Source organism: Oncorhynchus kisutch, linkage group LG17, assembly GCF_002021735.2.
Source record: "Oncorhynchus kisutch isolate 150728-3 linkage group LG17, Okis_V2, whole genome shotgun sequence".
NCBI classification, from domain to species: domain Eukaryota; kingdom Metazoa; phylum Chordata; class Actinopteri; order Salmoniformes; family Salmonidae; genus Oncorhynchus; species Oncorhynchus kisutch.
Window position 1 is genome coordinate 29,844,583 of NC_034190.2, and position 16,356 is coordinate 29,860,938.

Sequence of the window (16,356 nt, forward strand, 5' to 3'; positions counted from 1 at the left end):
TTACAGTATACACAATAATCATTTGACTGAAACACTAGTATCTCTCTCTCGCTCTGTTTGCTATGTGGACAATGATGTCACCATACATCAGGGGTTCCCAACCTAGGGACCTTCCTTCATTTTAGGGGTACAATTCATAATTGTTTATACCGATCTATAACGACGCAGAAATCTGTGATGATTTATGCTAGAAACAATAGGTACAATGCCAGATGAAGACTGATGCACATGGGAATATCAATCAATCAAATGTAGGCTTTTATAAAGGCTTTAAAAAATATATATAAATATTTTTTTTATAACATTTGGGGCCGGCAGGTAGCCTAGTGGTTAGAGCGCTGGGCCAGTAACTGAAAGGTTGCTGCATCGAATCCCTGAGCTGACAAGGGAAAAATCTGCCGTTCTGCCCCTGTACAAGGCAGCTTACCCAGTGTTCCCCGGTAGGCTGTCATTGTAAATAAGAATTTGTTCTTAATTGACTTGCCTAGTTCAATAAAGGTAAAAAACATAAATAAATGTGAGCAATGCAGATGTAGAAGCATGGTGCCTAGGAATAACTCCCTAGAAAGCCAGAAACCTAGAGGAACCAGGCTTTGAGGGGTGGCCAGGCTGTGCCGGGTGGATATTATAAGAGTGGATGGCCATTAAGGCCAGATCAATGTTCAAAATGTTCATAGGTGACAAGCAGGGTCAAATAATAATCACAGTGGTTGTAGATGGTGCAACAGGTCAGCACCTCAGGAGTAAATGTCAGTTGGTTTTTCATAGCTGAGCATTCAGAGGTTGAGACAGCAGATGAGGGAGAGAGAGGGTCAAATACAGCAGGTCTGGTACAAGGTAGCAAGATTTCACCAGATAGGACAGACTGACCCTATCCCCCTGGCACATAGACTATAGCAGCATAGCTACTGGAGGCTGAGACGGGGTCGGGGGACACTGTGGCCCTGTCCGATGATACCCCTGGACAGGGCCAACCAGGCAGAATATAAACCCTCCCACTTTGCCAAAGTACAGCCCCCACACCACTAGAAGGATATCAACAGACCACCAATTTACTGCCCTGAGATGAGGCTGAGTATAGTCCACAAAGTTCTCCTCCACCGCACAACCCGGGGGGGTGCAAAACCAGACAGGAAGATCATGTCAGTGACTCATCCCACTCAAGTCGAGTATAGCGGAAAAAAGCCTGACATGACGCAGCCCTCCTAAGCCAGTGAATCAGCCTCCGTAATAGGGTCTGAGGCAGAAAGTCCCAGTGGGAAAAAGGGAGACGGCCAGGCAGAGACAGCAAGGGCGGTTCGTCCAATCAGTGCCTTGCCATTCACCTTCGCACCCCTGGGCCAGACTGCATTCATTCATAGGACCTACTGAAGAGATGAGTCTTCAGTAAAGTCTGCATCTCTCACATGAATAGACAGACCATTCCATAAAAATGAAGCTCTATAGGAGAAGGCCCTGGCTCCAGCATGTTTGCTTAGAAATTCTAGGGACAATAAGGAGGCCTGCGTCTTGTGACCATGTAGCGTACTTGTAGGTATGTACAGCAGGACTAAATCGGAGAGATAGGTTGGAGCAAATCCATTTAATGCTTTGTAGGTTAGCAGTAAAACCTTGAAGTCAGCCCTAGTGTAGCGAGGCTAGCAGTGGAGTAATATGATACCTTTGTTTGATTCTAGTCAAGATATCAGTAGCCGTATTTATCACTAACTGAAGTTTATTTAGTGCTTGATCCAGGTAGCCGGAGAGTAGAGCATTGCAGCAGTCTAATCTATAAGTGATAAAAGCATGGGTTAGCTTTACTACATCATTTTGGGACAAACAGTTTCAGATTTTTACAGTGTTACGAAAATGGAAAAAAGCTGCCCTTGAAATATTCTTGATATGTTTGTCAAAAGAAAGATCAGGGTCCAGAGTAACGCAGAGGTCCTTCACAGTTTTATTTGAGACGACTGAGCCATCAAGATTAATTGTCAGATCAATCAGCATATCTCTTTGATTCTTGGGACCTAGAACTATTTCTGTTTTGTCCGAGTTTAAAAGTAAAACATTTGCCGCCATTCACTATTCTCTTTTGTTTGTCTCTGATATTCAGAAACGGAGCTACGGCCTAAAGTCGAGGAGTCAAAGAAATTAGACTTTGGGAAGTAATCTTGCACAATAGGTGACTATTAATTGATCAAAGCACTTTCTGTAAGATAATATGTATAATTAAGTTGAGGGTTCATGTAAATTATCATACTAAAACACTTGGTAGCAGAATAAGATTTGTGGAAATCGGGTCTAGACTTTATTTTCCTTCTATTAACATCCTTATTATCACCAAATAGCCTACCTAAAATATATCATGCGTCTTGTTAAACTTGGTATAATTGCAGGAAATTAGTCTTTAAAAAAATCATAGGTCCCTCAAATTAAATTAAATCAACCTGGTGTTTGATTCAAATGTGAAAAGGGTGCCCTGTGTAAAAAAGGTTTGGAACACCTGCCATACATAATCTGAAACTAGCAAAAGTGTACCTGGAATTGACTATTTAATATACAAATATTTGGAAACATGCCCGTACTCACAATTTATACCAGGATTGCCTGAATGCAATCAAATGAATTCAGAACAAAAGTTATGAGTCAAAAGTCACTTGGCCTTATTTCATACCATAGCAAATTACTTTCACATCCGATTTGATTTCTGTTTAATTTATTTCCATCTGTCTACATTTTCAGAAGAAAAAATATGCGCACTAAGTCCACCCGACCAGCAGAGTTCCCTGTTGTCAAAACTAGTCAGTATAGGCGCAATGTGACTCTCTTCCATTTCACTTGCTGTGGTCGGCAACCGATGTTATGCTTTTAGGAAACACACAAATATCTGTTTAGAAGTTCGCCGAGCTTATTGTTACTGCGTGTCTATGCCTTATTACACCCGGGGAAATGAAAACACCGACAATTTATACTTGTTGAAGTTTGTGATAGCTCATAATTTCAGGTATGTTTGAAAGCGTTTCTCAAAATGTAACAGTGCGATACCCAAGCCTTCAAGTTATCTGACGTAAAGTTTCACATCTACTTCAAAGGACACAATGTAGCTGAAATGAACATTTGTGCCGCATAGTACTTTTCATGTTGTATTTTATACTGTATGTGATATCAGTAGTCTTCTAGAGGAAGGCAACAGTATGTTTGGTTTCCGGGGCGTGACTGTTGTTGTGACATAACTTTAGACTTTTGAACGCAATCAAATTTGCCTTTTGAAAAGATTTTCGCCATAATTGTGTTACTATCATTATGCTATTTCATTTTAATGCGTTAAAGTAACAGCCTATGTGATCGTAGATATTAAGTAATTCATTACAAGTTAACAATTTAAAAGTCTTGTCTTTTCAAAATTGATCAGTGATGAGAACCATATAATGTGTAATAGCCTAGCCTATTTTTAAATAATTAAAAGACACTCTACAATAGAATATAGATTATTAATAGAATAATCAGGTTTTGCTGTCTCCCAATTAGATTCTGATGTATTATTTGTAACATTTCAGGCATGGTGCTCCTCACATTCCTCATAAATCAGTCCTTATGTAGGATGCTTGAAAGGGATTGAAGGCAAGTCAACGCCATGGGCAACCAAGACAACTTGGAAGATGTGTTTGTTGCTGTCATTCGTCCAAAGAATCAAGTCAGTCTGAGCTCTAAGGACTATCGGGCTAAAGCCTATGAGGTAAGACTACAGTATATTTCATATGATACAGTAGCGACCATGCAACATCTAGCAACCTCATCCAGAGGTTAGGATCTCTTTGCATAACAGCAAGGGTTTGGAATGACAGTCGCAGAGTACTGTGTTTGTGTCCCAGTCTGGGCTACCTCCTGAATTTGTTACACTGGTTTCAGAAGTGGGATACACATTTCATATACACCTTTAAGTTACACTGCGAGTAGCAGACTATGGTTAATGCAAAGTGTCAATGCCTTTATTAGTACATTTAGTGTAAGGAGGCTCAGTTTTGCAAAGCTCCTTGGAAGTTCATAGTTCTGGTTTGTGGCTTGATCCTGAGTGGCGCAGTGGTCTAAGGCAGTGCTACAGGCATCACTACAGACCCGGGTTTGATCCCGGGCTGTATTACAACCGGCCGTGATCGGGAGTCCCATAGGGCAGCGCACAATTGGTCCAGCGTCAGCCGGGTTAGGGGAGGGTTTGGCCCGTGTAGGCCGTCATTGTAAAGAAGAATTTGTTCTTAACTGACTTACCTAGTTAAATAAAGGTTAAATAAGAAATATACAAATATTACCATATCATCAACCCCAAATCTGCTTCAATATCATTTTACTTTAACCCAAATATTGTTCATGGCCAATTACAATTTTTTAGCTTATGGTTTGATTTCAGAAATGTATTTCTTGTTCAGTTTATGTTCCCCATCAACATGTGTAACCCTATTACCCATCCTTTAGATCCTGTTGATAGAAGTTCCTTTGGAAGGAAAAGAGAAGAAACGGAAGAAAGTCTTACTGGCGACCAAAATCCAAGCGAGTGGGGACACAGCCAGATCCATTTTGGATTATGTAGACGAAATGACTAAACCCATATCTAACAACCAGGGTTTTATTGGTAAATAAATACATCTTTGCTACTTTTCTGTAATTATGGTATCTTTCCAGGTTTGGATGTGAATCGTTTGTTAATGTAAAAGATTTATGAAGAGTAGGAAGACATTTGAAATAACAAATTGTGTCAAAGCACTGATCCTGTTGTTCATCACAGGAAAACGTGTGGTGCACATGAGGAAATTCCCTCTCGATGTTGACAAAGAAGGGAAAGAGGTCTCCCTCTTTATTGTGCCAGTCAATGTCAAAGGTAGGACTTGCCACTAACTTGTCAGCACATAACACATAAAGGTGTATAAATGATTAGAAATGGTATAAATGCTCTTTAATTATATACAGTAGGGACCGGAGTTATTGGATCCCTTGATAAAGATTAGCAAAAAAAAGACTGTATAAAATGAATTATGCAAATACTGAGCTACAGTGGGGCAAAAAAGTATTTAGTCAGCCACCAATTGTGCAAGTTCTCCCACTTAAAAAAATGAGAGAGGCCTGTAATTTTCATCATAGGTACACTTCAACTATGACAGACAAAATGAGGGGAAAAAATCCAGAAAATCACATTGTAGGATTTTTTATGAATTTATTTGCAAATTAAGTAATAATAAAAAAATAATAATCTCAAAGATGGGGTCAGAATTATTGGATCTGCTGTTTTCTATACTCCAGCACCCGCCCCTTGCGAGGACCATGACACTGGGCCTTTTTCTAAAATGTTTTTTTGAGATTGGAGAAGACATTTGGAGGGATCTTAGACCCTTCCTCCATGCAGAATCTTTCCAGATTCTAGATATCCTTCACCTGCGCTTATGGACTGCCTTCTTTAATTCAAAAGAAAAGTTTTCAATGGGGTTCAATTCTGGAGAATAGGATTGCCATTGCAAAAGGTTGACTTTGTGATCAATTGACCATTTCTTTGTGGATTTTGATGTGTGCTTGGGGTTATTGTCTTGCTGGAAGATCCACTTGTGGCCAAGTTTCAGCCTACTGGGAGAGGCAACCAGGTTTTTGGCTCAAATGTCCTGGTACTTGGTAGTTCACCATGCCGTTGACCTTAACAAGTGCAAAATAGCCCCATGACATCAAAGATCATCCACCATATTTAACATTTAGGATGAGGAATCTTCTGTCTATGCATTGTTCTTTCAAAGGCCAAATCCACCGCTGGTGTGCGTGGCCAAAGACCTTTATTTTCGTGTCATATGACCAGGTTCGGGAGGCTGAAACTTGTCTGCAAGTTGATTTTCCAGCAAGACGATAACCCCAAGCACGCATCAAAAACCAATAATGTTGATGTATCTTTTTATTATTTGTTAAACAAATATTGTATTAGCAATTGTATTAGTATAAAATAATATATATATATATTTTTTTGCATACAATATAGCTCAGTATTTGTATTATTTAATACTATATAAAAAACATGTTTTTCTCCTTTATCGAGGGATACAATAATTCCGGACCCCACTGTAAGTGAAAGTGTTAGTCCACTTTTGTCTAGTGTACTTTTTAAACCATGCCTAATAATATAGTTTAGCTAGCAATGTTTTTTTTATTGTTGTGTGCTGCTTACTGGTCTTTCTGAACAGATAACAGCAAGCCTATCTACAGCCCTGGTAGCCCCAGTTTTTACTGCCTGCAGGATATCATACGCGTGTGTAGCGAGACCAGTGCACACTTCTCCCCCATCACCTCAAAGATGCTCCTGGCCTTGGACAAGTAAGTCTTTGTCTATGATTTCATATTGAAGTCATTTAGCAGGCACCCTGATCCAGTGTGACTTACTGTTTCTGGTGTGTATCAGAGAGCTGAAAATCTGTGTATATGGTAGCATCACTTACTGTACCATCTGCATGTCTGTTGTATTTAGGCCACTTCAGGGTCGGTAGGTAGCCCAGAGGTAAGAGAGGTGGACCGGTAACAGGAAGGTTGTTGGTTTAATTCTCGGGCCGGACAATGAAAAAAGTGGGGAACTAGATTGGTTACTGAAGGGCTGCTGGTTTCAGATCATTAATACTATCCACTACTGTTGTGCCCTTGAGCAAGGCACTTAACCCCGCTGCACTGTGACTGTCGTTGTGCTGCTTCCAGCTTCCTGTGAGTTTGTGGTGTCCGCGGAGTTGGGATTGGGAATAACAAAATATATTTAAAGCGATTTACAGTGCAGTGAGTGGCACATAGTAGATAATTCACCCACCACAGAGACATTGGTTAACCTTACCAGAACGTTGCCTACTAAACTTTGACCTTTGAACTTGTCCACATGCCTTATCCAGGTGGCTGGCAGAGCAGCACACCATGCCTCACGCCGTTCCAGCTCTGTTCCGGCCCACGCCGGCAGACCGAGTCAAGACCAACGTGAGTAACCCTGCCTACATCAGAGAGGGCAAACCCAGTGATGGGGGTTTGCACATGGGTTACACTGCCTTGGAGATCAAGAGCAAGATGCTGTCACTGGAGAAGGCTGACATGTGCATTCAGAACCCTCTCTACGGCTCAGACCTGCAGTATACCAACCGGGTGAGTGCCCTCTGCCCACATACTGTTTTTTTATTTTTAGGGGGTAGATCAGCTTTACAGATAGATTGTAGCTTCTATCAATGTAATTGTCTACATCATTTTCAATCCCCCATATATATATATATATTTATTTATAAATATATGTTAAACAACAAAGTGTTAAACAAATCAAAATATTTTATATTTGAGATTCTTCAAAATAGCCACTCTTTGCCTTGATGACAGCTTTGCACACTCTTGGCACACTCTTCTCTCAACATATATATATATAACATATATAAACGTCCCTTTTTCAGGACCCTGTCTTTCAAAGATAATTTGTAAAAATCCAAATAACTTCACAGATCTTCATTTAAAGGGTTTGAACTCTGTTTCCCATGCTTGTTCAATGACCCATAAAGAATGAATGAACATTCACCTGTGGAACGGTCTTTCAGACACTAACAGCTTACAGACGGTAGGCAATTAAGGTCACAAGGACTCTGAAAAATACCAAAAGAAAGATGCTCAGGATCCCTGCTCATCTGCGTGAATGTGTCTTAGGCATGCTGCAAGGAGGCATGAGGACTGCAGATGTGGCCAGGGCAGTAAAGTGCAATGTCCATAATGTGAGACACCTAAGACAGCGCTGCAGGGAGACAGGACGGGACAGCTGATCATCCTCACAGTGGCAGACTACGTGTAACAACACCTGCACAGGATCGGTACATCTGAACATCACACCTGCGGGACAGGTACAGGATGGCAACAACAACTACCCGAGTTACACCAGGAACGCACAATCCCTCCATCAGTGCTCAGACTAACTGCAATAGGCTGAGAGGGGCTGGATTGAGGGCTTGTAGGCCTGTTGTAAGGCAGGTCCTCACCAGACATCACCGGCAACAACGTCGCCTATGGGCACAAACCCACTGTCAATGGACCAGACAGGTCTGGCAAAAAGTGCTCTTCACTGACAAGTTGCGGTTTTGTCTTATCAGGGGTGATGGTCGGATTCGCGTTTAATGTCAAAGGAATGAGGCCTGTACTCTGGAGCGGGATCGATTTGGAGGTGGATGGTCTGTCATGGTCTGGGGCGGTGTGTCACAGCATCATCGGACTGAGCTTGTTGTCATTGCAGGCAATCTCAACGCTGTGCGTTACAGGGAAGACTTCCTCCTCCCTCATGTGGTACCCTTCCTGCAGGCTCATCCTGACATGACCCTCCAGCATGCCACCAGTCAATGCAACCTGCTCGTTCTGTTCGTGATTTCCTGCAAGACAGGAATGTCAGTGTTCTGCCTTGGTCAGCGAAGTGCCTGGATCTCAATCCAATTGAGCACGTCTGGGACCTTGTTGGATCGGAGGGTGAGGGCTAGGGCCATTCCCCCCCAGAAATATCCTGGAACTTGCAGGTGCCTTAGTGGAAGAGCGGGGTAACATCTCACAGCAAGAAGTGGCAAATCTGGTGCAGTCCATGAGGAGGAGATGAGCTGCAGTACTACTGTTACTTTGGATTTTGACCCCCCCCCCCCCCCCCCATACAAATATTTACACATGTTAAGTTTGCTGAAAATAAATGCAGTTGACAGTGAGAGGACGTTTATTTATTTTTGCTGAGTTTACATACACATGCATGCATGCATACATGCATACATACATACATACATACATACATACATACATACATACATACATACATACATACATACATACATACATACATACATACATACATACATACATACATACATACATGCATACATACATACATACATTTCTGATGTCCATCCAGTTTGATTTCTATTCGCCATATATTTTTAACTGCTGTTTCACAAAAGATCTGAACCTTTATACATTTTACATACACAGTATATTTTACATTTGTTATCGTGTTATTATTAGTTACTCCATTCAACTCCTCCCATTTATCTCTTAACGCCATATATTTTTCAACTGTGCTGTGATGCTTAACAAAAGTTCTGAACCTTTATATTCTCATAGTTTCTACAGATTGTAAATTAAAGATAAACGTTTTTGCTAAAAGTATTATTACATTATTGATTGGCTGACTGTGACTTTTCAAATCACCCAGTATTGAATTTTACAATTCTGCAGCCATTCCTGGACCTGTGACCAAAAACAAGCTACATATGGACATTACCAAAATACATGATCTAATGACTCTGTCTCTTTGCAGCAAAATCTGCAGAGCTGGGAAGGTTGTATCCCCCATATATATAACATTCTATAGGTTGCAATTTTGTATAATCATTTAAATTGAAAAAATTCAAAGTTTTGAGTACAGCTTCGTTTTACGTATCAGTTCATAATCCATGTGCCGTGGAATCGGTACGCCAAAACAATCTCTTCCCCAATATTTTGCAATCTATATGGCACAGCTGTAATTTTTTTGGTCTTTAAATGAAACTGGTATATATATTTTTTATTCATCACAATTTACTTTAACCAATTTGTCTGTAATGATAGCGTTTTTTTCCAATCCTTATCCTCTCCTGAGGGACGACGTATAAGACAGTTCACATTTTTGTTTTAGCCCTGCACTGATATACTTTGATTTTACACAGTAATACTTTGTATCATCATCAAAATATTTGAACATAAACTAGTGTTTACGTATCCTCTCTATTTTTGCCATTTCTAGGTGGACAAAGTTATCATCAACCCTTACTTTGGCCTTGGTGCTCCGGATTACTCTAAAATCCAGATCCCTAAGAGAGAAAAGTGGCAGCACGGCTCTAACAGTGTGACAGAGGACAAGTGAGTGAGCATCCCAACATTTTACTTCAAAACAACTTCATGCATTTTCCAGAACAGGGTTCAAATAGTATATGTTTTCCTTCAAATAGTTTGAGCATGTCTGGAGTGCCAAATGGGCAACATTTGCACATTTGGGACAATTCCATCTGTTCCATTGCACCAGGCAACCTCAATCAAGCCAAATTCTGTCTGGCATTCTCTGGAGTTTGGGCCTTTTCAAATGCTTCATGACATTGTGAAGTCAGTGATTTGAACGGGCCTATTCTCTGTCTCCTCCCTAGGGAGCGTCAGTGGGTGGATGACTTTCCCCTCCACCGCAGTGCCTGTGAAGGCGACACAGAGCTGCTCACCAAGCTCCTGGAAAGTGGCTTCTCAGTCAAACAGCTGGACAGCGACCACTGGGCCCCCATCCATTACGCCTGCTGGTACGTCTCATACGAGGGATGTTGTGTTTTAGCACAGCTGTAGACCAAAACAAGTGGCGGGGCTGCCATTTTGCTGAAAAACAAATCCCAGATTGTAAACCAAGTCCCTAAAGTAAATGTTAAGTCCTCTACGGACAATAACGTTTCTATTTATCTTTTTTTTTAAATCGAACAGCTATCGTCAAATAAGAGTCAAACTTTGGTGTTGTTTTGAATGTAGGTATGGTAAAGTGGAGGCGACCAAGCTACTGCTGGAGAAGGGAAACTGTAACCCCAACCTGCTGAATGGCCAGCTGAGCTCCCCGCTGCACTTTGCTGCTGGAGGGGGCCACTCACAGATAGTACAGATTCTGCTCCAGCATCCTGAGATAGACCGGGTAAGACTGAGACGGGGGTTGCTAAACCTAACCCTTTTCTTAATGTTAACCTCATACTCCTAACCTGCTACGTTAGTTATCCTAACCTGGTGCCTTACTTTTTCATAAGTTAGCAAAACTAACTTCGGTATCGAAATGGCGTGAAAATAGTCTCTCTTATTCTTTCTCTAAGGTTATGACTAGGGTTAGACTTCAGCCAGGGTGTGGACATGAAGCTAGGGTTAGTTTTAGGGTTGAGCCTGGGTGTAGACCTGAAGCTAGGGTTAGGGTTGAGCCGGGGTTGTGACGTGAAGCTAGGGTTAGGGTTGAGCCGGGGTGTGGACGTGAAGCTAGGGTTAGGGTTGAGCCGGGGTGTGGACGTGAAGTTAGGGTTGAGCCGGGGTGTGGACGTGAAGCTAGGGTTAGGGTTGAGCCGGGGTGTGGACGTGAAGTTGGGGTTGAGCCGGGGTGTGGACGTGAAGCTAGGGTTAGGGTTGAGCCGGGGTGTGGACGTGAAGTTAGGGTTGAGCCGGGGTGTGGACGTGAAGCTAGGGTTAGGGTTGAGCCGGGGTGTGGACGTGAAGTTAGGGTTGAGCCGGGGTGTGGACGTGAAGTTAGGGTTGAGCCGGGGTGTGGACGTGAAGCTAGGGTTAGGGTTGAGCCGGGGTGTGGACGTGAAGCTAGGGTTAGGGTTGAGCCGGGGTGTGGACGTGAAGCTAGGGTTAGGGTTGAGTCGGGGTGTGGACGTGAAGCTAGGGTTAGGGTTGAGCCGGGGTGTGGACGTTAAGCTAGGGTTAGGGTTGAGCCGGGCTGTGGACGTGAAGCTAGGGTTAGGGTTGAGCCGGGGTGTGGACAAGAGCAAAGGGTGGAGAGACAGCAGAAGGCCGTCAGCATGGTTTAAACCTATTTCTAACACGTTTGAATTCCCAATTCAACACCTTAATTTATTTGACTAGGCAAGTCAGTTAAGAACAAATTCTTATTTTCAATGACGGCCACAGTGGATCAGTGCAACCAACAGTGGGTTAACTGCCTGTTCAGGGGCAGAACGACAGATTTGTACCTCAGGGGTTTGAACTTGCAACCTTCCAGTTACTAGTCCAACGCTCTAACCACTAGGCTACCCTGCTGTGCTGGAATAAAAGCCTGCACAGTATAAAAGCCTGCCCAGTATCTCTCCAAGACCTGAACTGGAGAAGCCTGGTTGAAAACAGTATATCCTCCATTCTATTTGCATGATGGCCACATACTGTGCTGGTACCAGTGGAACATCGTAGTTTAGGACTTCAATATGTTTCCAGTAGTAAGTAGCAGTTAGAAAGTAACTTTGCTTGCTTGTTTTTATTAGCACATAGAGGATCAGCAAAAGAGATCACCCATGCAAATCTGTGAAGAGAACAAGCAGAACGAATGGGAGGAGACAGTGAAACTCTTACAGCAAGCCAATAACAAACCAGTGAGTGTGAAGTGTGTGTGCATGTATGCTACTCCAACAGACTTGACAAAGGCTTTGATTAAGTTTAGAAATGTATACAAAAAACAGTGTTTTCCTTCTGCAGTACGAGAAGGTGCGCATCTACCGCATGGATGGCTCGTACCGCTCGGTGGAGCTGAAGCACGGCAACAACACATCAGTGCAGCAGATCATGGAGGGCATGCGGCTCTCCAAGGACACCCAGCAGTACTTCACCATCTGGATTTGCTCCGAGAATCTCAGTGAGTCACACATACACAGATTCAAAATGGCCGCCACAATATCTAGGCTTAGGTAGTATATGCTTGTATTTGTAGTATCTTATTTCCAGGCTACCTGTGCTTATCATACCCTTTGTGTGTTTCTGTGTCTTGTCTTCCATCAGACCTGCAGCTGAAGCCCTACCACAAGCCACTGCAGCACCTGCGTATCTGGACTGAGATCGTCACTGACCTCACTGTCCTGGACCCCCAGAGGGAGAACCCACAGCTCTTCCTCCGTAGAGATGTCCGTCTGCCCCTCGACATTGAGAAAAAGGTTTGTAACCAATTTGATTTTGATAAACTTTATTATCCCCTTGGGGAAATGCTGCATCTGTAAAGCAAGGATTTGGGATATTGAATAGATCAGTGTTTCTCAACTCTGGTTAAGTGAGACCCAGAGGTTGTGCATGATTTTGTTCCAGCCCAGTAATAATACACCTGATTAAACTGATCAAGGGTTTGGTGTTCAAGTTAATCCATCCATGATTGGCTTGAATCTTCTCCCCCAGATTGAGGACCCCCTGTCCATCCTGATCCTGTTTGACGAGGCCAGACACTGCCTCCTCAAGGGCTTCTTCCCCTCCCCAGACAGCAAGCTGATCACCCTGGCCAGCCTTCTGTTGCAGATCATCTATGGAAACTATGAGAGCAAGAAGCACAAGCAGGGTTTCCTTAAGTAAATGTCTTAAATCGGTACCTGAATTTAATCAATTTAGCGTAATACTCTTCTTTAAAACTGGTGAAATCTTGGTATGGTATTTGTAGATAAGGTACAGTACATAAACCTGTGATAATATGATATACTATTGACATAACCGTAAATGTTTTTTTTCAACAGTGAGGAAAACCTGAAATCTATTGTCCCGATATCCAAGGTGAAAAGCAAAGCGCATCATTGGACAAACAGGATTCTTCATGAGTATAAGGTCAGGTTTATTTTCATTATTTAGTTTTTGTGTAATATACATTTATCTGTGGGGTCAAACTCTTACCCTTACTTCATATTTTCTGCCACAGAACCTCAGTATGAGTGAGGGTGTGAGCAAAGAGATGCACCACCTCCAGAGGCTCTTCCTGCAGAACTGCTGGGACATCCCAACATATGGTGCTGCCTTCTTCACGGGCCAGGTCTTCACCAAGGCTAGCTCCAGCAACCACAAAGTCATCCGCGTCTTCGTGGGTGTCAACACCAAGGGCCTGCACCTCATGAACATGGAAACCAAGGTGCCCCGGGGCTATTTGTTTGTTGGGACCAGAGTATATGTATACAGAGAAAACCAATGGTGGAAAAAGTAAAGGTACCTTAATAGAAAATGACTGAAGTAAAAGTGAAAGTCACCCAGTAAAATACTACTTGAGTAAAAGTCTAAAAGTATTTGGTTTTAAACATACTTAAGTATCAAAAGTAAAAGTATAAATCACTGCAAACCAGACAGCACCATTTTCTTGTTTATATTTGTATTTTTAATTTATGGATAGCCAGGGGCATGCTGCAACCCTCAGACATAATTTACAAACAAAGCATGTTTTTCGTGAGTCTGCCAGGCAGTAGGGATGACCAGCGATATTCTCTTGTTAATTGTGTCAATTAGACCATTTTCCTGTCCCTCTAAGCATTCAAAATGTAATGAGTACTTTTGGGTGTCAGGGAAAATGTATGGAGTAAAGTAGATACTTTTCTTTAGGAATGTAGTGAAGTAGCCAAAAATAGAAATAGTAAAGTACAGATACCCCAAAAAATGACTGAAGTAGTACTTTCAAGTTATTTTACATCACTGGAGAGAACCTTGTTTAACCATGCAGTATACAGAATACAATAGTATACTAAAACGCATGAAACATAATTCAGAAACATACTTAAGCTGAATGCATAGAGCTGTCTGTTTAATCTACTAGCACACAGCTCAGACACCCATGCATACCCCACAAGACATACCACCAGAGTTCTCTTCACAATCCCCAAGTCGGGGAATAGACGATGGGAGGCGCACAGTACAACATAGAGCCATGACTACATGGAACTCTATTCCACATCAGGTAACTGATGCAAGCAGTAGAATAGGATTGAAAAAAACATAAAAATACACCTTATAGAACAGCGGGACTGTGAAGAGATACACAAACGCTAGCACACGCATCTACACACATGCGTATTGTAGATATGTAGTGGTGTAATAAATGTTATGATCTACTGTTTTATCTTTTTTTTCATATGGAATGCAAGTGCATTAATGTGTTTGGCAGCAGCTAATGGGGGGCCCTAATAAATACAAATACATTCTTCTCTACTGGTCACAAAGTAAGCATGGATGTAAATATCTAAATCTAGAAAGAGGGCCTCAAAAGTATTGATTTTAAAAGCTTTGTATATTTTTTTACATGTTCATGTAAAATGCCCTCTTTTACTGATACTTGTGCATATGTTCCACTGTGTAGGTCCTTCTTATCAGTCTGGAGTATGGCTCTTTCATGTGGCAGCTCGGGCACGCTGATCAGTACTTCCAGATTCACAGTCTGGAAAACAAGATGAACTTCATTGTGCACACCAAACAGGTAACTGTAGGACCTTTCCCAAGTCAGTGCAATGGATGTACCTGTGATTATCTTCAATCATGTGTTGTAGCCTGGAAAACAGTGCAGATTGTAAGAACATGTTAACCTTAGCGTACAGCTCTAACTTTAGAGTTCAATCTGGGCAATATTACATGAAATTTGTTACTCATGTGCTTCTCTTTTTCTCAATAGGCTGGCCTTATTGTTAAACTGTTAATGAAGTTGAGTGGACAAATGACTCCAAATGACAGAAGTTTAACAGACAAGTATGCATATGGTTGACTCACCTTCAAAGACGATATTATTCCTATGTACTTTATTTGTCGATTGCTTTGCTTTCTTGTATTGGACCATTTGCTTTTTTGTTTCACATTTTGTTTTGTTCCTATTCAGATTTCTGTAACATTTCATGGTTGTAAATAATGTGTATTTAATGGTTCATCTTAATAAAATGAATAATATGAGTGCAAGTAATTCCTTGTTTTGCTGAAAATACAAGTCCGTCTTCTAAACAGATTTTTTCAAATGTATCTGTGTGCATGCAGTGCAGTGCAAAGCAAAGATACATTAATTATGCCTAATAAATTAGACAATCAAAATAGTGTGGTGCCAGGACAATAACCTCTCTCCCTCAACATGGGCAAGACAAAGGAGCTTTATCGTGGAATACAGGAAATGGAGGGCTGAACACGCCCCCATTCACATTGACAGGGCTGTTGTGTATTTGACATAGGCCCTCAGATCCTCAAAGTTATACAGCTGCACCATTGAGAGCATCTTCACTGGCTACATCACCGCTTGGTATGGCATCTGATCGCAAGGCGCTACAGGGGTAGTGCGTATGGCCCAGTACATCACTAGGGCATAACTCCCTGCCATCCAGGACCTCTATACCACGCATTGTCAGAGGAAGGCCCTAAAAATGATCAAAGACTTGAGCCACCCAAGCCATTGATTGTTTTCTCTGCTACCGCATGGCAAGCGGTACTGGAATGCCAAGTCTGGGACCAAAAGGCTTCTGAACAACTTCTACCCCCAAGCCACAAGACTGCTGAACTGTTAATAAAATGGCAGTGTAGACTATTTACATTGAACCTCTTTAGAGAGAGAGAGTGTGTGTGTGTGTACACACAGTACCAGTCAAAAGTATGGACACCTACTCATTCAAGTTACTGCACTTTTACGACAGTTTCAAAGCTGCATTTTTTGTAAGGTGAGGGTGAATGGGCAAGACAAAAGATTTAAGTGCCTTTGAACAGGGTATGGTAGTGTGAAGAACTGCTGTTGGGTCTTTCACGCTCAACAGTTTCCTGTGTGTATCAAGAATTGTCAACCACCCAAAGGACATCCAGCCAACTTGACAACTGTGGGATGCCAGCAGCATACCACTGCTGGCTTGCTTC

General features: G+C 42.0%; 1 protein-coding gene across 1 annotated transcript; it reads left to right on the plus strand.

Moving 5' to 3' along the window:
• Window positions 1-2,784: 2,784 nt before the first annotated feature.
• Window positions 2,785-15,427, plus strand: LOC109907427 (krev interaction trapped protein 1). The gene is made up of 17 exons (XM_020505386.2): window positions 2,785-2,983; window positions 3,537-3,715; window positions 4,450-4,606; window positions 4,760-4,852; window positions 6,192-6,321; window positions 6,879-7,122; window positions 9,767-9,882; window positions 10,164-10,307; window positions 10,528-10,684; window positions 12,012-12,119; window positions 12,223-12,379; window positions 12,523-12,674; window positions 12,910-13,076; window positions 13,239-13,326; window positions 13,418-13,624; window positions 14,837-14,953; window positions 15,146-15,427. Exons 2-17 carry the CDS (start codon window positions 3,614-3,616, stop codon window positions 15,233-15,235), a joined length of 2,229 nt encoding a protein of 742 aa, XP_020360975.1. The 5' UTR covers window positions 2,785-2,983; window positions 3,537-3,613; the 3' UTR covers window positions 15,236-15,427.
• The last annotated feature ends 929 nt before the right edge of the window (window positions 15,428-16,356 follow it).

Coding starts and splice junctions, on each gene's coding strand:
- LOC109907427 (XM_020505386.2), top strand. CDS start 3,614: ATGGGCAACCAAGACAACTTGGAAGATGTGTTTGTTGCTGTCATTCGT. Junction 6,322..6,878: donor ATGCTCCTGGCCTTGGACAA/GTAAGTCTTTGT, acceptor TGCCTTATCCAG/GTGGCTGGCAGAGCAGCACA. Junction 14,954..15,145: donor TCATTGTGCACACCAAACAG/GTAACTGTAGGA, acceptor TTTTCTCAATAG/GCTGGCCTTATTGTTAAACT.